Source organism: Scyliorhinus canicula, chromosome 16 (genome assembly GCF_902713615.1).
Source record: "Scyliorhinus canicula chromosome 16, sScyCan1.1, whole genome shotgun sequence".
Classification (NCBI taxonomy): domain Eukaryota; kingdom Metazoa; phylum Chordata; class Chondrichthyes; order Carcharhiniformes; family Scyliorhinidae; genus Scyliorhinus; species Scyliorhinus canicula.
This window is the reverse complement of record NC_052161.1, coordinates 55,867,879-55,887,364: the sequence shown is the minus strand read 5'-3', so window position 1 is coordinate 55,887,364 and position 19,486 is coordinate 55,867,879. Positions and strand designations below refer to the sequence as shown.

The 19,486-nt window shown below is 46.9% G+C and overlaps 1 protein-coding gene across 2 annotated transcripts in view; it reads right to left on the bottom strand.

Moving 5' to 3' along the window:
* The window catches only part of lgi1b (leucine-rich, glioma inactivated 1b), a 56,174-nt gene that overhangs the window by 18,679 nt on the left and 18,009 nt on the right, over positions 1-19,486 (bottom strand). For both annotated transcript variants that reach the window (XM_038822058.1, XM_038822057.1), the window contains 3 exons: positions 15,544-15,615; positions 15,369-15,440; positions 5,570-5,641 (listed from right to left, as the gene is read on the bottom strand). In XM_038822058.1, the coding sequence (XP_038677986.1) occupies positions 5,570-5,641; positions 15,369-15,440; positions 15,544-15,615 (216 nt within the window). The remainder of the gene's footprint in view (positions 1-5,569; positions 5,642-15,368; positions 15,441-15,543; positions 15,616-19,486) is intronic.

The window sequence follows — 19,486 nt, the reverse complement described above, 5'->3', positions numbered from 1 at the left end:
GTGCTATTAGAAGCAATTCTGAGAGACAGAATGAATCTCCATATTGGAAAGGCAGCGATTAATCAAAAACAGCACTGCTTTGTTAAGGGGAGATCATGTCTGACCAACTTGATTCAATTTTTCGAAGAGGTGACCAGGTGTGTAGATGAGGGAAATGCATTTGACGTAGTCTACTTGGACTTCAAGCAAGGCTTTTGATAAGATCCCATATGGGAGGCTAATAACGAAGGTAACAGCCCATGGGATCCAAGGAACTTTGGCATATTGGATCCAGAACTGGCTGAGTGGCAGGAAGCAGAAGGTGATGGTTGAGGGGTGTATTTCCGACTGACAGCCTGTGTCCAGTGGGGTCCCACAGGGATCAATGCTCGAGTTCTTGCTGTTTGTGTTTTATATAAATGAGTTAGACATAAATGTAGGAGGGCTGATCACTAAGTTCTCGGATGAGACTAAAATTGGTGGGGTGATAAATAGTGAGGAGGATAGCCTTAGGTTACAGGATGATATAGACGGGCTGATCAGTGGCAAATGGAATTAAATCCAGACAAGTGTAGGGTGATGCAACTGGGCAGGACAAAAAAGAAACGGCAGGACAATGGGAAGCACTGAGGATCATAGGAAGCTTGGTGTGCATGTACACCGGTCCCTTAAGGTATTAGACCAGGTGCATACAGTGGTTATGAAGGCATATGGCATACTGGCCTTTATTAGCCGAGGCATAGAGTTTAAGAGCAAGGAGGCTATGCTGGAACTATGTAAAACATTGGTTAGGCAACAGCTAGAGTATTGTGTGCAGTTCTGGAATCCATATTATAGGAGGGATGTGATAAGACTTGAAAGGGTACAGAGGAGATTCACCAGGATGTTGCCCGGGCTGGAAAGTTTTAACTAGGGAGAGAGATTGGCTAGACTGGGGTTTTTTACCTTGGAACAGAGGAGACTGAGAGGGGACATGATTGAAATGTATAAAATTATAAGAGGCAAAGATAGAGTAGACAGGTAGAGGGATCAGGAAGAGGGATCAATGACCAGGGGACATAGATTTAAGGTAAGGGGCAGGAGGTTTAGAGGGGACATGGGGGAAAACCTTTTCACCCCGAGGTTGATGGTAGTCTGGAACTTGCTGCTTGAATGTTATGAGGCAGAGACCCTAATAATATTTAAGAAATATTTAGCTGTGCTCTTACAATGCCAAGGCATACAAGGCTAATGGCCAAGTGCTATAAAACGTGATTAGAATAGTTAAATGGTTGGTTTTGACCTGCGCACTCAATGGCACAGAGTACCTTTTCTGTGCTGTAGACTTCTATGACCTGGCCTGTTTCCATGGACAGCCGCTTATGGATAGCTCTTTCTTGAATGGCCACTGTGAAAAGATCCTGATTGACTTCCGGTGGCGGCCATGAAGAAGCAGGTCACACATTTGGTGGCTCCCGCTCAGGACGGACCTTTGGACCTTTTCCTAGATTTTGTCTCGGATCTTATTTGAAAAATCGATAGTGGATGGGACTGTGAGGGTGAGTCCCACACCAGTGCATGGATAGGCAACCAGGAGTGCTCGCAAAGGAGGAAATAGCCAAACAGAGAAGGCTTGGGTTGAAGCTGCAGCGAAGAGAAGAATGGCGGACGACCGGAGTCCTGGCTTGATGACGCAGCGGTCGACAGAGCAGTTGATGAAGTTTATCCAAGAGGTCTTCGCCAAGCAAAAACAGGAATGCTTGGACTCGATTAGGGAATCAATTGCTCGGCTGGAACAGAGATTGGATGCTCAAGATCGGGCAATATTAAAAGTGGAGAAGACACTGACCGAGCACGAGGAACACCAAACAGCAATGGAACTGGAGTTGGGTGTGCTGAGAGACCAGCAGAAAAGGTTCCAGGAGAAGGTGGAGGATCTAGAGAATAGGTCCTGCCGGCAAAACCTGAGGATCGTTGGTCTCCCGGAGGGGTCCAAAGGAGCGGATGCAGGGGCATATATAGCTGGCAAGGGACTGAGGTGATTGAACTTTGCTGCAGTGTTCACGTTAAAAATACTTTTGTTTTTGCATTATATTTGTAATGCCTACTGTATCGATCCTGGAGCTGCCGCGCGTATTTTTGTAAGTTAAAGTTTCCATTTGTCTTGGTGGGGGATGGAGGTGTGAATCTTTGGTGAGGGTATTTTTTTTCTTTTCGTTTCCTTCTGTTAACTGGTCTGGGAATGTGTTCCTTTGCATATGTGTCCGAGCAGGGGAGGGGGGAAACAATAGGCGGGAAAATGTGCGGCGCCATCGTTGGGGGCTACCAAGCTAGCTGGGCAGGCTGGCTCACGGAAGCACAGTAGGGGGGAGCAGATGTTATGCTTGTTGAAGGGGGCTGTTTTCACTGTGCTGTTACTGGGGGGGAGGGGGAGGGGAGGGAGGAATTGCTCTGCTGATGGGGGAGGGACTGTTGCTGGGGGACAAAAGGGAGGTCAGAGGCGGGGGTTGTCTGGGGGTGGGCCTGTGGGTGCGCAAGGCGCGAGCTGGAGACTGGCCTAAGAAAGGTGATGACTGATCAGCGGAGGGGGGGATAGGGTGCGAGAAGCCCCCCGATCAGGCTGATCACGTGGAACGTTCGAGGGCTAAATGGGCCGGTTAAGAGGGCACGCGTGTTCGTGCACTTGAGGGGATTGAAGGCGGATGTGGTGATGTTGCAGGAGACGCATCTTAGGGTAATCGATCAGACTAGACTAAGGAAGGGATGGGTCAGACAGGTGGGTCGCGATCCTGATTAATAAGTGAGTGTCATTCGAGGCGGGAGGAATAGTTGCGGATGTGGGTGGTCGGTACATCATGGTTAGTGGGAAGCTGGAATGGCTGCCGGTGGTGGTCGTGAATGTCTATCCGCCAAACTGGGATGATGTGGAGCTTATAAGTAGGGTGTTGGGGGAAGATCCCGGACCTGGACTCGCATTAGTTGGTCATGGGGTGGGGACTTCAACACAGTCATCGACCCAAGGCTAGACCGGTCTAGCTCAAGGACAGGCAGGGTGCCAGCAATGGCAAAGGAGCTAAAAGGGTTTATGGAGCAGATGGGGGGAGTGAACCCATGGAGGTGTGGGCGGCCGAGAGTGAAGGAGTTCTCTTTCTACTCACACGTACATAAAGTGTACTCCCGGATCGACTTTTTCATCTTGAACAGGGCTTTACTGACGGGGGTAGTGGTCACTGAGTACTCAATGATCACGGTCTCAGATTGTGCGCCGCACTGGGTGGACTTACAGGTGAGCAAGGAGGGTGGCCAACTCCCGCATTGGATATTGGATGTCAGACTGTTAGCGGATGAGTAGGTGTGCGGTCGGGTGAGGAAATGCATCCAGAACTATCTGGAAGTTAATGACACGGGGGAAGTCTCGGCTGCAGTAGTCTGGGAGGCATTGAAGGCGGTGGTCAGAGGGGAGCTGAGTTTGATACGGGCCCACAGGGAGAAGGTAGATAGAGAGATTATGAGGATTCTAGGGAAATTTGGCCGATTTTTGGGTTATAAATTCAACATGGGGAAAAGTGAGATGTTCGCGATCCAGGCAAGGGGGCAGGAGAGGCGACTGGGGGAGTTGCCATTTAGAGTGGTAGGGGGAAGCTTTTGGTATCTAGGCATCCAGGTGGCACGGGAATGGGAACGGCTACATAAGCTAAATTTGACCTGACTGGTGGACCAAATTAAGGAAGAGTTCCGAAGGTGGGACATGCTCCTGCTATCACTGGCTGGGAGGGTATAGACAGTGAAAATGGCGGTCCTCCCAAGATTCCTGTTTGTTTTTCAGTGTCTCCCCATCTTTATTCCATGGGCCTTTTTTAAGTGGGTAAACAAGGTGATCCCTGGCTTTGTATGGGCGGGCAAGACCCGGTGGGTAAAAAAGGTGATGCTGGAGCGTAGCTGAGGGGAGGGCGGGTTGGCGCTGCCGAACTTTAGCAATTACTATTGGGTGGCAAATATAGCCATGATTAGGAAGTGGGTGGTGGGGGAGGGGTCAGTATGGATTGAGTAGAGGCAGCATCATGTAAGGGCACGAGTTTGAGGGCATTGATAATGGCACCTCTGCCGTTCCCGTCGGCACGGTACTCCACCATTCCCGTGGTGGTGGCGGCCCTGAGAGTCTGGGGGCAATGAAGGAAACATGTGGGAGCAGAGGGAGCATCGGTTTGCCCCAGGGAGGCTAGATGGAGGATTTCGGAGATGGCATGGAGCAGGGATCGAGGATGGGAGATATGTTCATAAAGGGGAGCTTTCCCAGCCTGAGGGAGTTGGAGGAGAAATTTGAATTGACGGGAGGGAATGCGTTTAGATACCTGCAGGCGTGGGACTTCCTCCACAGGCAGGTCTCAACCATCCCGCTCCTACCGCCAAGGGGGATACAGGACACGCTAGTTTCCAGAATGTGGGTGGGAGAAGGGAAGGTTTCGGACATCTATGAAGAACTCATGGGGTCAGAGGAAACATCAACCGAGGAGCTGAAACACAAATGGGAAGAGGAGTTAGGAGGAGAGATGGAGGATGATCTCTGGCTGAATATGTTGAGTAGAGTCAACGTGTCCACATCATGCACCAGGCTCAGCCTGATACAATTTAAGGGCGTTCACCGGGTCGTTCACCGGGCACACATGACAGTGGCCCGGATGAGCAGGTTCTTTGCGATAGAAGACAGGTGCGCAAGGTGTGCGGAAGGACCAGGAAACCATGTTCATATGTTCTGGGCATGCCCGAAGCTTAGGGGATTCTGGCAGGGGTTTGCAGATGCCATGTCCAAGATGTTAAAAACAAGGGTGGCACCGAATCCAGAGGTGCCGATTTTTGAAGTGTCGGAAGACCCGGATGTCCAGGAGGAGAAAGAGGCAGACGTTCTGGCCTTTGCCTCCCTGGTAGCCCGGAGACAGATACTACGAGCTTTGAGGGACTCAAAGCCCCCGAAGTCAAGACCTGGCTCACGAGCTTTCTCTGTCTGGAGAAAATCAAGTTCGTCCCGAGAGGGTTAATGTCAGGGTTCGCCCACAGGTGGCAATTGTTCGTCGCCTTCTTTGGAGAAAATTTACTGTCAGCAGAGGGGGTGGCGTAGTTTAGTTTAGATTAGTGTGTAAGAAAGGTGGGACCTGTGAGGAAGACGGCCTTTGCACTATGTTTATATTTCTATGTACACTGTTTCTTCTGTTATTGTTACAAAATCACAAATATCTCAATAAAATGTTTTATAAAAAAAAGAAAAGATCCTTACTTCAGATTTCCCGTATCCGCAGTATTTTGATTTTATTATGAAGAGACCCTTGCCTTGAGTGCCTCCATGGATCAGGTGACTGATCAATTTAACACAGCTAACACAGGGCAGATATAATCTCATCTATTGACACATATACTGTAAGCACTGAATGCACATAATTTTTCTCTCAAAATCAGGCTGCCCGTAAAATGCTGAGTTAATAATTAAAGGTTCATTTTAGCATATTAATGGATCCTGAATAAATCCATTTCAACAGCACAGAACATGTGTAGGTTTCTTATACAAAGAATACATATCAACACAAAGTATTATGAAATGAAAATATGATTCTCTTACATATTAGTTAACGCACCCAGGCCTTTGAATAAGTCTTTAGGAAGGGTTTGAAGATTGTTATTTGCCAAACTTCTGTTGAAAGCAAACAAAAATGAAAGACAATATATTAGTAACACAGAATTCTTAAACTACTACCGTAGCCAATTTTTCTTCAAAACTTAGCGAAAATGGCTCAAGGCAGCAAGGGTAGCCTGAGCCATCGCATTTCTCATTCTAATGGTGGAAAACGTTGAAAAACCAGTTGGCTTCCTGTTTTATTGTGCATAGTTTTTCTTTCAATTGTAATTGTGTATGACTCAGCAGCTAACATTTCTTAACTCGACGTGTCCATAGACTCAGCCTTGGATAAATTAGGACTCTTGACCTTCAAGTTAGCTGGAACTTGTTACCTTGGGAAAGTTAAACTTAGTGACGGTTGCTGAATGGTTGGACTCCTAACCTGCTTATGTTTCCAGTTTTAGTTCAGGGCTTTGATGTTTGCCTTCTGTGTGCGTTGTTAAACTTCTCCCAAATTATCGTATCATCAATAAAATCACTTTGGCCAATCAGAAAGCAAATAAGATCCCTACTGTTGTGTTTCAAAATTTCCTGACATTTTTAATGGATTTGAATAAATTAATTTGCTTTTTAAAATCAGTTTCAATGTTTTTTTATTATGCATACTGACAAACTTTTTTCAAAATAGGCTATTAAAAATATAGGCAATTAAAACATTACTATTTGCAAAACTAACTTTATTAATAACATTTTTTAAAGTATATTACATAACATTTTAAAAAGTACATTACATAACAGTTCAGGGGCTCGTTTAGCTCACCAGGCTAAACCGCTGGCTTTTAAAGCAGACCAAGCAGGCCAGCAGCACGGTTCGATTCCCGTACCAGCCTCCCTGGACAGGCGCCGGAATGTGGCGACTAGGGGCTTTTCACAGTAACTTCATTGAAGCCTACTCGTGACAATAAGCGATTTTCATTCATTTCATTTCAAATTTGACATTGCATAAAGTTTTTTTCCAATGCAGTACATGAGGTGGCTCGGTATACTTGCTATTCCAGGTTATGTTTACAATGTACATTTACATTTTATGAAAAACATTTTCTAGTGCATAACACTAGTCCCACAACATCCTATGGCAGGAGAGCATTAGACCATAAATAAAACTTTAAAAATGCTAACGTTAATGTTGTTTCGCCACAGGATGTAAATAACAAGCAACTGATTAGAACATCCTAGTCTTTAAAAAACACTTCACAGCCACTGTGATGCCTTTGATACTTTTTTTGGCTGTAAACTGTACTAATTCAGGTGATCAGGGAGATTTTGAAACAGCTGCTGTGAGACTTTCAAGCAGCAGAGATAAACAGAAATGATCATGTTTGATTTGAGTCAGATAACCCACTGATGTGAAGTGCTGTTCTTCATTTTGTATTATGTTAAAATAACTAGAGTTCTCTTAAGTGCTGTTCTGTATCATTTTAGCTTATCAGCCCACATCAGGGCTTGCCGCAGATTGAAGAAATGTATTTACAATGCGCATGAATATCTGCCTCAGGGAGTCACTTCCCATAACAATAAACCTGTTGATTTGACTTTGTGCTGATTTCAATGTTCAGCTGTTTCCTCATATTTATTAAACACAGTGCAAACGTTGCTCCAATGGATTTTATTTAGGATGTTACAGTAAACACAAGACTATTTTCATCAGTTGAGGCTGTACTCAAAGAAAAATTTCAGCTCTGAGGGCTACGTAAAATGATAGTGTGCTGAGTCACAGGATGTGCTTTTTAAAATTTATGCTTTATTTATAGTGTGTAATTGCTACTATAAAGGTCAGGCTGTACGCTCATTTGTATTGAAGGTCTAAATCTTGGAATTTGTCCTTTGCTGTAATGCAGTTAATAGTAATTTCTTTGATTACAGAAATGAACATGTGCAGATTTAGGACAAAACATGAGATATGGCATAGTTATAATTAGTTGTGAAATAATGCAACAGAATAGAAGCAACTGTGAATGGATTGAGAAGTAAGCATGAGACACTTCATTCGTGAACTTATCCCTAAATCTGTCAGTAATCCTCTGCCAACCATGCAGTATCATGGGGAATGTTCTTTACCTTGCTCAATTTAATGTCTTAACCAGGAGGTGGTAGCTCTGACAATGCAGTGCTCCATCAGAACTGCAGTGAAGTGCCAGACTAATTTATATGCTCAAGTTCTGGTGTGTGATTGAAACCCATCAACTTTTGATTAAGATCTAACAGTTGCACCAAGCTGACATGCCATGATTTCCAGAAAGCATTTAGTCCAAAGATGTGCAGGTTAGGTGGATTGGCCATGCTAAATTGCCCGTAGTGTAAGGTTAATGGGGGGATTGTTGGGTTACGGGTATACGGGTTACGTGGGTTTAAGTGGGGTGATCATTGTTCGGCACAACATCGAGGGCCGAAGGGCCTGTTCTGTGCTGTACTGTTCAATGTTCTATGTTCTATGGACCAGTCATTTTGAAACTCAGGGTCGCGGCCCACAGGTAGGTCACGTATGGGTCATGCAGCAATCTGTCACGGCATTCCTGATCACGGGAAGAAGGTAATGGCATGACCGGCATGCATGCCCCTTCAGCCGGATGTAGCAATGCACAGACCCAGAGCCCAGTGGGCCAGACTGCTGCCTCCTGGCACCAGCGCATTGTCCCAGGAGCAGAATTTTTTTTTAAATCGCTGGGGTCTTCCCGCCAGAAGCAGCGGCAGACAGCAGATCACACGCCCCGTACACTGATATCACTGCTCTGGGTGCGAAATCACTGAATAGATTCCTCCATTTTGTTCACAGCAAGGAACCAACAGGACTGAAAAATGAATCGTTTCGTAATAAGGAAGAGAGCGCGAGAGACACAAACAGGTTAAGATCTCACAACTAAATCTACTGGAAAGAGCAGCTCAGGAGAATCCACAGCAGGACAAAGCAGTGCTGGTGTGAGCTCCAGGAGAATCCACAACAGGACAAAGCAGTGCTGGTGTGAGCTCCAGGAGAATCCACAACAGGACAAAGCAGTGCTGGTGTGAGCTCCAGGGCCTCAAGTTAACAGCCCTTTAAGAAGAAGCTGAAATCAGGACCAAAGCAGTAAAAAGATGATTTCGTGAGGTATGGCTTTATTAATCACCCAATGCAATCAGGATGTAAGGCCCATGTGTGTTATATGCAGGGAAGTACTGGCAAATGAAAGTTTAAAACCCTCACAACTTCATAGGCATTTGAATAATAATAATCTTTATTAGTGTCACAAGTAGGCTTACATTAACACTGCAATGAAGTTACTGTGAAAATTCTCTAGTCACCACATTACGGCACCTGTTCGGGTACACAGAGGGTGAATTCAGAATGTCCAATTCAACTAACAAGCACGTCTTTCAGGACTTGTGGGAGGAAATCGGAGGACCCAGAGGAAACCCACGCAGGCACGAAGAGAACGTGCAGACTCCACACAGAGTGACCAAAGCTGGGAATCAAACTTGGTGCTGTGAAGCAAGTGCTAACCACTGTGCTACCATGCCGCCCATATGCATGGCGTGTTTGAGGACAAACCTCGGATTTTTTTCAAAGGATGCAGCGAGGACTTAAATCATCCGCTGAAGTCCTTCGCATAAATGTAACATTGAATGACAAAGTGTGATCTTTTGGACTAAGCAGGCTGACGTGTCGCATTAAAGGTAAGAGAAAATGGTGTGTTCCGATGATCGGCCGGCATGGCTCACGAAGTCGGCCGGCGTAAGTGTGAATGTCGGGCCTTGGTAAAAGTGGGTAAGTGGGTCCGGGGAAAAATTTTTGAAAAGCACGAGCATACATAGCTACTGGAAAGGATTACATGATATGGTAATGCTGGTCAAGGAATATGTTGCATTGGTAATTGATTGTAATCCTGCAGGGAGAGAGTTTCTGTCAATTTGGAGGATATCAGGACTGGAGTTGCACTAGATTATTCCAGGCATGCCGTATCCTCACCACCACTGCCTGTCCTATACCTCCGGCTGCTCCCGTGAGTCCTCCCCGGGCTCATCCTTGAGCAACTCCTAGTCTGGCTCCTCCTCGATCTCCTCCTCAGACGAGGGCGCATGTTCCACCTCCTCCACCTCTTGGACGTAGCCCCGCTGCTGTGCCAGATTGTGGAGGGCACAGCAGACCCCAACAAAGTGGCCGACTCTTTAGGGAATGTACTACAGTGCACCGCTGGAGTGGTCGAGACATCGGAACCACACTTTTAACAGTCCAATGCACTGCTCAATTGCAGCCCAGGTGGCCACATGGACCTTGTTACATCAGTTCTCTGCATCGGTCTTCGGCCTCCGCACTCGCGTCATTAGCCAGGGTCTCAGCGGGTCCTCCAAGAGCCAAACGGTCATCCTGGGGAGTCCCTTGATATCGCCGGAGATCTCAGACTGCTCCAGATGCAGCTCTCTATTCCCGCACACTCGCGGGAAACTGTGCACACATGTACATGATCTTAAGGTGGTGGTTGCACACAAGTTGAACGTCCAGGGAATGGAAACCCTTTCTGTTAATGAAAGGTGCTCCCAGCCTGTCCAGTGCGCACAAAATGACATGCATGCCATCTATTACCCTTGGACCCGAGACATCCCGGTAATGGCAGAGAATCCTGCTGCCTGGGCATCTTGTTGGGCCTGGTCCAGGTCAAAGTTATATAATCCAATGCCTGGGCAAACAGGGCATCCGTGACTTCACGGATGCATTTGAGGGCTGTTGGTTGGGATATGCTGCACAAGTCCCCACATGAGCCCTGGAATGAACCCGAGGCGCAAATGCTCAGGCTGCGGTGACCTTGACACCCACCGGGAGCGGATAGCCTCATCCTGCACGTGGCGCCGTGTTGCCAAGTCTGCAAGGACATGGCACAGGTGCCGCACCTTACCCTTGTTGAGACAGAGCCGCCTGCGGCTCACGCAGAAGGCAGTAGAGCGGAACTGCCGATTGGCTGTTGCGGGGAAAATATGCATCAGTGCACTGTGGTCACTGCATCCAGAACGTGTACCTGAGCAAGACACCCTCCATGTTCAAGTGAAGGCAAGCATCCAGCAGAGGGCAGTAGAGCAGAGTTGCTGATTGGCTGTTATGGGGAAAATTTGCATCAGTGCATTGCGGTCACTGCATCCAGAACGTGAACCTGAGCCGGGTAAATAGTAAAGATTTAAATTGTTTGCGCAGGCCCATAATAGCTGATTGTTATTCTTGTGTGGGGCGCAGTGGTTGCTGGTTAAGTGTTTTATTTTTACCTGCATTTAAGTTGGGCAGTTCCTAAACCCTAGACACTACACTTGTAGTGTCCCCGACCCTTCCACCTCCTTTAACCTAAGGGGTAGAGTGAATAACAGGTAAGCTCTTTCTTTCTTTTTCTTTTTTTTAATCTAGAGGGGAAGGCAGTGCAATGTTCCTCCTGCAGAATGTTTGAGGTGAGGGACGCCATCAGTGTCCCTGCTGATTTTACCTGTGGGAAGTGCACCCATCTCCAGTTCCTCAGAAACCGCGTTAGGGAACTGGAGCTAAGCTGGATGAACTTCGTATAATTCGGGAGGCAGAGGTGGTCATAGATAGTAGCTTCAGGGATGTAGTTACTCCGAAGAAACAAGATAGATGGGTGACGGTGAGAGGGGCTGGGAGGAGCAGTCAGTGCAGGGATTCTCTGTGGTCGTTCCCCTCAGTAACAAGTATACCGCTTTGGATACTGTTGAGGGGGACGACCTACCAGGAGTAAGCCATGGTGAACAGATCTCCAGCACTGAGTCCGACCCTGTGGCTCAGAAAGGAAGGAGGGAGAGCAGGAGAGCAATAGCTATTGGGGACTCGATAGTTAGAGGGACAGATAGACGGTTCTGTGGCAGCGAACGAGATTCACGGATGGTATGTTGCCTCCCGGATGCCAGGGTCTGTGACGCCTCGGACTGTGTTTTCAGAATCCATAAGGGGGAGAGGGAACAGTCCCAAGTCATGGTACACATCAGTACCAACGACATAGGTAAGAGAAGGGACTGGGATTTAAAACAGGAATTTAGGGAGCTAGGGTGGAAGCTGAGAGCCAGGACAAACCATGTTGTCATCTCTGGTTTGTTGCCGGTGCCACGTGCTAGTGAGGTGAGGAACAGGGAGAGAGTGCGGATAAACACGTGGCTGCAGGGATGGTGTAGGAGGGAGGGTTTCAGGTACGTGGATAATTGGAGCACATTCTGGGGAAGGTGGGACTGTTTACACCTGAACCCAAGGGGCACCAATATCCTGGGAGGGAAATTTGCGACGGCTCTTAGGGGTTTAAACTAATTTGTCAGGGGGCTGCGAAAACGAGCTGTAGTCCAGAAGCCAGTGTTGAGAGTAGTGAGGTACTGAGGAGGGTATCAAGGTCGCAGGAGTGTACCGGCAGACTGAAAGGTGGGTTGAAGTGTGTCTACTTCAATGCAAGGAGTATCCAGAATAAGGTAGGTGAACTTGGAGCGTGGATTGGTACTTGGGACTATGATGTTGTGGCCATTACGGAGACATGGTTAGAACAGGGACAGGAATGGTTGTTGGAAGTTTCGGGGCATAGATCTTTCAGTAAGAGTAGGGAAGGTGGTAAAAGAAGTGGAGGAGTAGCATTGTTAATCAAGGATAGTTTAACAGCTGCAGAAAGGCAGTTTGAAGGGGATCTGCCTACTGAGGTAATATGGGCCGAAGTTAGAAATAGGAAAGGAGCGGTCACATTGTTAGGAGTTTTCTATAGGCCCCCAAATAGTAATAGAGATGTGGAGGAAGAAATTGCAAAACAGATTATGGATAGGTGTGGAGGTCTCAGGGTAGGTGTCATGGGTGACTTTAACTTTCCAAATATTGATTGGAACCTCTATAGGTCGAACAGTTTGGATGGGTCAGTTTTTGTACAGTGTGCGCAGGAGCGTTTCCTGACACAATATGTGGATAGGCCGACAAGAGGGGGGCCACATTGGATTTGGTACTGGGTAATGAACCCGGCCAAGTGTTAGATTTGTTTGTGGGAGAGCACTTTGTAGATAGTGACCACAATTTGGTGCCTTTCACTATTGCAATGGAGAGGGATAGGGCCATACGGCAGGGCAAGGTTTATAATTGGGAGAGGGGTAATTACGATGCGATTAGGCAAGAATTAGGGAGCATAAGATGGGAACAGAAACTGTCAGGGAAAGGCACAAATGAAAAGTGGAACTTGTTCAAGGAACAAAATACTGCGTGTCCTTGATAAGTATGTCCCTGTCAGGCAGGGAGGAAATAGCCGCGTGAGGGAACCATGGTTCACCAAAGAGGTTGAATGTCTTGTCAAGAGGAAAAAGGAAGCGTATGTAAGGATGAGAAAACAAGGTTCAGTTGGGTTGCTTGAGGGTTACAAGGTAGCAAGGAATGAGCTTTAAAAAAAAAGGGCTTAGTAGAGCTAGGAGGGGACATGAGAAGTCCTCGGTGGGTCGGATCAAGGAAAACCCCAAGGCTTTTTACTCTTATATGAGAAATAAAAGAATGACCAGGGTGAGGGTAGGGCCGGTCAAGGACAGTAGTGGAAACTTGTGCATGGAGTCAGAAGAAATAGGAGAGGCGTTGAATGAATACTTTTCTTCAGTGTTCACCAAGGAGAGGGGCCATGTTTTTGAGGATGAGTGTGATACAGGCAGGTAGGCTAGAGGAGGTAGATGTTCTGAGGAAGGATGTATTAGCAATTTTGAAAAACCTAAGTGTCGACAAGTCCCCTGGGCCAGATGGAATATATCCAAGGATTCTTTGGGAGGCAAGGGATGAGATTGCAGAGCCTTTAGCTTTGATCTTTGGGTCCTCACTGTCCACGGGGATAGTGCCAGAGGACTGGAGAGTGGCGAATGTTGTTCCTCTGTTCAAGAAAGGGAACAGGAATGACACTGGTAATTATAGGCCAGTTAGTCTTACTTCGGTGGTCGGTAAGTTAATGGAAAAGGTCCTGAAGGATAGGATTTATGACCATTTGGAAAGATGCGGCTTAATCCGGGATAGTCAACGCGGATTCGTGAAGGCTAAGTCTTGCCTCACAAATTTGATTGAATTCTTTGAGAAGATAACTAAGTGTGTAGATGAAGGTAGAGCATTTGATGTCGTATACATGGATCTTAGTAATGCGTTTGATAAGGTTCCCCATGGTCAGCTCATGAAGAAAGTAAGGAGGTGTGGGATAGTGGGACAGAGGGTGGTGGTGGATGGAAAATTTTCAGATTGGAGACCAGTTACCAGCGGTGTACCACAGGGGTCAGTGCTGGGTCCTCTGCTATTTGTGATTTTTATCAATGACTTGGAAGAGGGGGCTGAAAGGTGGGTCAGTAGATTTGCTGATGACACCAAGATTGGTGGAGTAGTGGATGAGGTGGAGGGCTGTTGTAGGCTGCAAAGAGACATTGATAGGATGCAGAGCTGGGCCGAAAAATGGCAGATGGAGTTTAACCCTGATAAGTGCGAGGTGATTCATTTTGGTCGAAAAAATTTGAATGCGGATTACAGGGTCAATGGCAGGGTTCTAAGGAATGTGGAGGAGAGATCTTGGGGTTCATGTCCACAGATCTCTGAAGGTTGCCACTCAAGTGGATAGAGCTGTGAAGAAGGCTTATAGTGTGTTAGCGTTTATTAACAGGGGTCTTGATTTTAAGAGCCGCGGGGTTATGCTGCAACTATACATGACCCTGGTGAGGCCACATTTGGAGTATTGTGTGCAGTTCTGGTCACCTCATTATAGGAAGGATGTGGAAGCATTGGAAAGGGTGCAAAGGAGATTTACCAGGATGCTGCCTGGTTTGCAGGATAGGTCTTATGAGGAAAGGTTGAGGGAGCTAGGGCTTTTCTCTTTGAGCGGAGGATGAGAGGCGACTTAATAGAGGTTTATAAGGTGATGAGGGGGATAGATAGAGTGGACGTTCAGAGACTATTTCCTCGGGTGGATGTAGCTGTTACAAGGGGGCATAACTATAAGATTCAGGGTGGGAGATATAGGAGGGATGTCCGAGGTAGGTTCTTTACTCAGAGAGTGGTGAGGGTGTGGAATGGACTGCCTGCTGTGATAGTGGAGTCGGACACTTTAGGATCTTTCAAGCGGTTATTGGATGGGCACATGGAGCACACCAGAATGACAGGGAGTGGGATAGCTTGATCTTGGTTTCGGACAATGCTCAGCACAACATCGAGGGCCGAAGGGCCTGTTCTGTGCTGTACTGTTCTATGTTCTATGTTCCATCTCCTCGAACGACCAGTGTCGCATGTACACCTTGGGCCGTCGCTGGCCTCCCCCTCTGGGTCCCTTCCTGGCCTGATGGGCAGCCGGGTCCACAGGGTGTGGGGCAGGCCCCTGCACATGGGCTGTTGCTTTGTGCTTCTGTCAACGCTGCTGCTGTTGCCTTCTCTGGCATCTGGCCACCTGGCCTGCCACCAGCACTGCAAGGGCAGCTGCTGCAGCATCCATCGTGTAATATCTGCAAGGGTTTGGAGAGGGTGAGAGACCGACAGTCAGTTATGGCTTCCAGCCCGGGACCCTCGAATTCCTAAGCCTCCCCAATCAATAAAAAAGGATCATGTGTCTCAATGTCATTCAGTTGAAGGCAGGAACTATATGGCAAATTTTCAGAACACAATATAAATTAATAATTTAATGTAGATGATTGAATAAAAGTGAACCATTAACCAAATTAGTTCAATGATTTTGTACTCTTTTTAAATATTAGAGCCAAAGTTATTTGGACATTTAGCAATTAAATAGCAGTGACATAGTGACATACTCACAAATGTGTTATTGTCTTGAGGCCCCGGAAAGCATGCCTCGAAATGGACTGGATTTTATTGTTCTCTATAAAACTGAAGAAATATTAAGTGTATACCATATTGATTATTAAAAATAATCACACTAACATAAGATCTTTAATTTTAATTGCAGTAGGAAGATATAACATTTACTTACAGATATTTCAGGTGATCAAGACCTTTAAATGCATCATCGGCAATCGAATAAAATGTGTTTGAAGTAAACAAACTGTCAAAAAAATTAACAACTGATTGAAGTTTATACAACCGTACACAATTTTAAGCTTAATATCATTCATGAGCAATTATACTATTCCTATTTCAAAGCTGCACCAAGACCAATTTAAAGTTGACAAAAAAAGTGTACCATATCAACCATGACAGTATATTTGTGCTTCCTGATCAAAAGACCTAGATCGCACAAAAAATACTGTCCTGCACTTTTTCACCTTTCTCATGGTAGTATATTGGTTCAATTTTTCCCAGTTTTGTGATTCTTCTCCCTGCCCCAATCCCATTTATCCGTTATTCACTGAGCCTAACACACCTGCAGCAAATAGGTGCATGGCCGAGAACCATCGAATAGAGCCATAGAATTCCTACAGTGCAGAAGGAGGCCGTTTGGCCCATCAAGTCTGCAATGACCCTTTGAAAGAGCACTCTACCTAGGCCCACTCCCCCACCCTATCCCCTAACCTGCACATCTTTGGGCACAAAGGGTAAATTTGGCATAGCCAATGCACCTAACCTGCACATCTTGAACTGTCCTACATCCAGATCAGTGATGCCAAGTAGGGACCACCCAGGTGAAGCCATTCTCACACCTGCTCGGCATCTCTTGCTTATTCATCTCTGATGAAGAACTGAGTTGAGAATGGGACCTAAATTGTCATCTGTTGCTGCTCTGTGGCTCTCCATCTGAAGATTCACACGGATGATCCCAGGAATGGTAGGCCTAACATACGATGAACGTCTGAGGATCGTGGGTTATATTCATTGGAGTTTAGGAGGTTGAGGGGAGATCTAATAGAAACGTACAAGATAATGAATGGCTTGGATAGGATGGACGTAGGGAAGTTGTTTCCATTAGCAGGGGAGACTAGGACGCGGGGGCACAGCCTTAGAATAAAAGGGAGTCACTTTAGAACAGAGATGAGGAGAAATTTCTTCAGCCAGAGAGTGGTAGGTCTGTGGAATTCATTGCCACAGAGGGCGGTAGAGGCCGGGACATTGAGTGTCTTTAAGACAGAAATTGATAAATTCTTGATTTCTCGAGGAATTAAGGGCTATGGGGAGAGAGCGGGTAAATGGAGTTGAAATCAACCATGATTGAATGGTGGAGTGGACTCGATGGGCCGAATGGCCTTACTTCCACTCCTATGTCTTATGGTCTTATGGTCTTATCAGCAAGTCCATTGTATAACTTCTACTGTGCAATGTCTGCGTTGATAATGACTAGTATCCAGAAATTGTAACTTTTTCATTTTTAAAACGAAAACACCACTATTCCCAAAATGTTGGGAGTAGATTGGAGTATCCATACTGCTTGATAGTAATAGTTATTGAGATAAATCACTTGTTTGCATGGTGTACCAAAAACAACCTCTCTCTAAATGTTGGAAAGACCAAGGAACTGATCATCGACTTCAGGAAGCGTAGCACGACACATTGAGCATCAATGGCTCCGAATGGAGATGGTCGATAGCTTTAAGTTCCTGGGGGTCACCATCACCAACAGTCTGTCCTGGTCCACTCACGTTGATGCAACAGTCAAGAAAGCCAACAACGTCTCTACTTCCTCCCAAAGCTAAAGAAATTTGGTATGTGTGCATCGACTCTCACAAACTGCCACAGATATGCGATAGAGAGCATCCTATCTGGCTGCATTACAGCTTGGTATGGTAACTGCTCAGTCCAAGATCGCAAGAAACTGCAGTGTGGTGAACTCAGCCCAACGCACCATACAAGCTTGCCACCCCCACATTGATTCTGTATACAACTCCCGCTGCCTCAGGAAGGCAGACAGCAATATCAGAGACCCCTCCCACCCAGGCATTACTTCTTCCAGACCCTTCCATCAGGCAGAAGGTACAGAAGTCTGAAGACCTGCACATCTAGACATAGGAACAGCTTCTTCCCCACAGCTACAAGCCTCCTCAACGACTCCCCCTCGGACTGATCTGTTCCCTGTAAGAACACTATTCACGATGCCCTATGCTGCTCTTGCTCATGTATTTGCTTTGTTTATAGAATCATATAATTCACAGTGCAGAAGGAGGCCATTTGGCCCATCGAGCCTGCACCGACCCTTGGAAAGAGCACCCCACTTAAGCCCACAACTCTGCCCCTTGTTCCACACTGTAACCAATCACTGTTGGTCGATGTACAATTTGTCAATATTCACTGTTTTTTTTTGATAAACAATTTCAATGAGGTATTTTTTGGCATCGTAAATAATAGAATTATAGAACAAGAAAACAAAAGAACCGTACAATAAACAAAGTACATAGTGCAATTGCCGTAACCCGTCCCCCCCAGATCTGCCTAATTGACCCCCTATACTACATTCCCCTAACCTCTCCCCCCCCCCCCCCCCCCCCCCCCACTGACGATTAATTATCCGCAAAGAATTCAATGAATGGCTGCCACCTCCGGGGAAACCCTAACAACGACGCTCTCAAGGCGAACTTGATTTTCTCTAGGCCCAGGAAACTCGCCATGTCTGACAGCCAGGCTTCCAACTTCGGGGGCTTTGAGTCCCTCCAAGTGAGAAGTATCCATCTCTGAGCTACCAGGGAAGCAAAGGCCACAACGTTGGCCTCTTTCTCCCCCTGGACTTCCGGGGCCTCTGAAACCCCACAAAACGCCACCTCTGGACCCATTGCCACCCTTATGTTCAATACTCTAGACATGACGCCCTCAAACCCCTGCCAGTATCTCCTAAATTTTGGACACGCCCAAAACATGTGGACATGGTCTGCCGGTCCTTTCAGACACTTTACACACAGTGTCCTGTACGCCGAAGAATCTGCTCATCTGGGACACTGTCATGTGGGCCCGGTGGACAACCTTAAATTGAATCAGGCTGAGCCTGGCACATGTTGCAGTCCCATTAACCCTGCTCAGCGTGTCAGCCCACAGACCTTCCCCAATCTCCCCTCCCAACACCTCCTCCCATTTATACCTCAGCTCCTCGGTCTGCGTCTCCTCCGCCCCCATGAGCTCCTTGTAAATATCCGAGACACTTCCCTCCCCCACCCATCCTCTAGACACTACCCTATCTTGGATCTCCCTTAGTGGCAAGAGTGGAAAAGATGGCACCTGCTCGCGCAAAAAGTCCTGCACCTGAATATACCTGAACTCATTCCCCCTCGTCAACCCAAACTTGGCCTCCAGCACCCTCAAGCTAGGAAAGCTCCCTTCCAAGAACAAATCTCCCATCCGCTCAATCCCCGCCCTCCACCATACCCAACCCCCCCCCTCGTCCAACCTCCCTGGGGCAAACCAATGGTTGTCACATATCGGGGACCAGACTTATGCTCCCGTTGCTCCCACGTGCCTCCTCCACTGTCCCCAGATCCGAAGGGCTGCCACCACTACAGGACTGGTGGAGAAGCGCACCAGCAGGAATGGCAGAGGCGCCGTCACCAACGCCCCCAGACTGGTACCCCTACATGAGGCTGCCTCCACCCGCTCCCAAGTCGACATCCCACCCCCCAACCACCTATTTCCTTTTCATGGCTATGTTAGCCGCCTAATAATATTTGCTGAAATTCGGCAGTGCAAGCCCCCCTTCCCCCACTTGAGCATCACCCTCTTCACTCACGGGGACTTGCCCGCCCATACAAAGACCAAAATGATCTTCCTTACCCTCTTAAAAAATGAACGTGGAATGAAAATGGGGAGACACTGGAACACGAATAAGAACCTCGGGAGGACCGTTATTTTATTTTTTTAAATAATTTTTATTGGAATTTTGTACAGAAAATATGACAACAAACAATGAAAAGCAACAATATAACCCCATAATACCTATAACACCCCCAAGACCGTATCAACGCATGTATCACATCCCACCCACCCCCCAAACCCAGTAAACA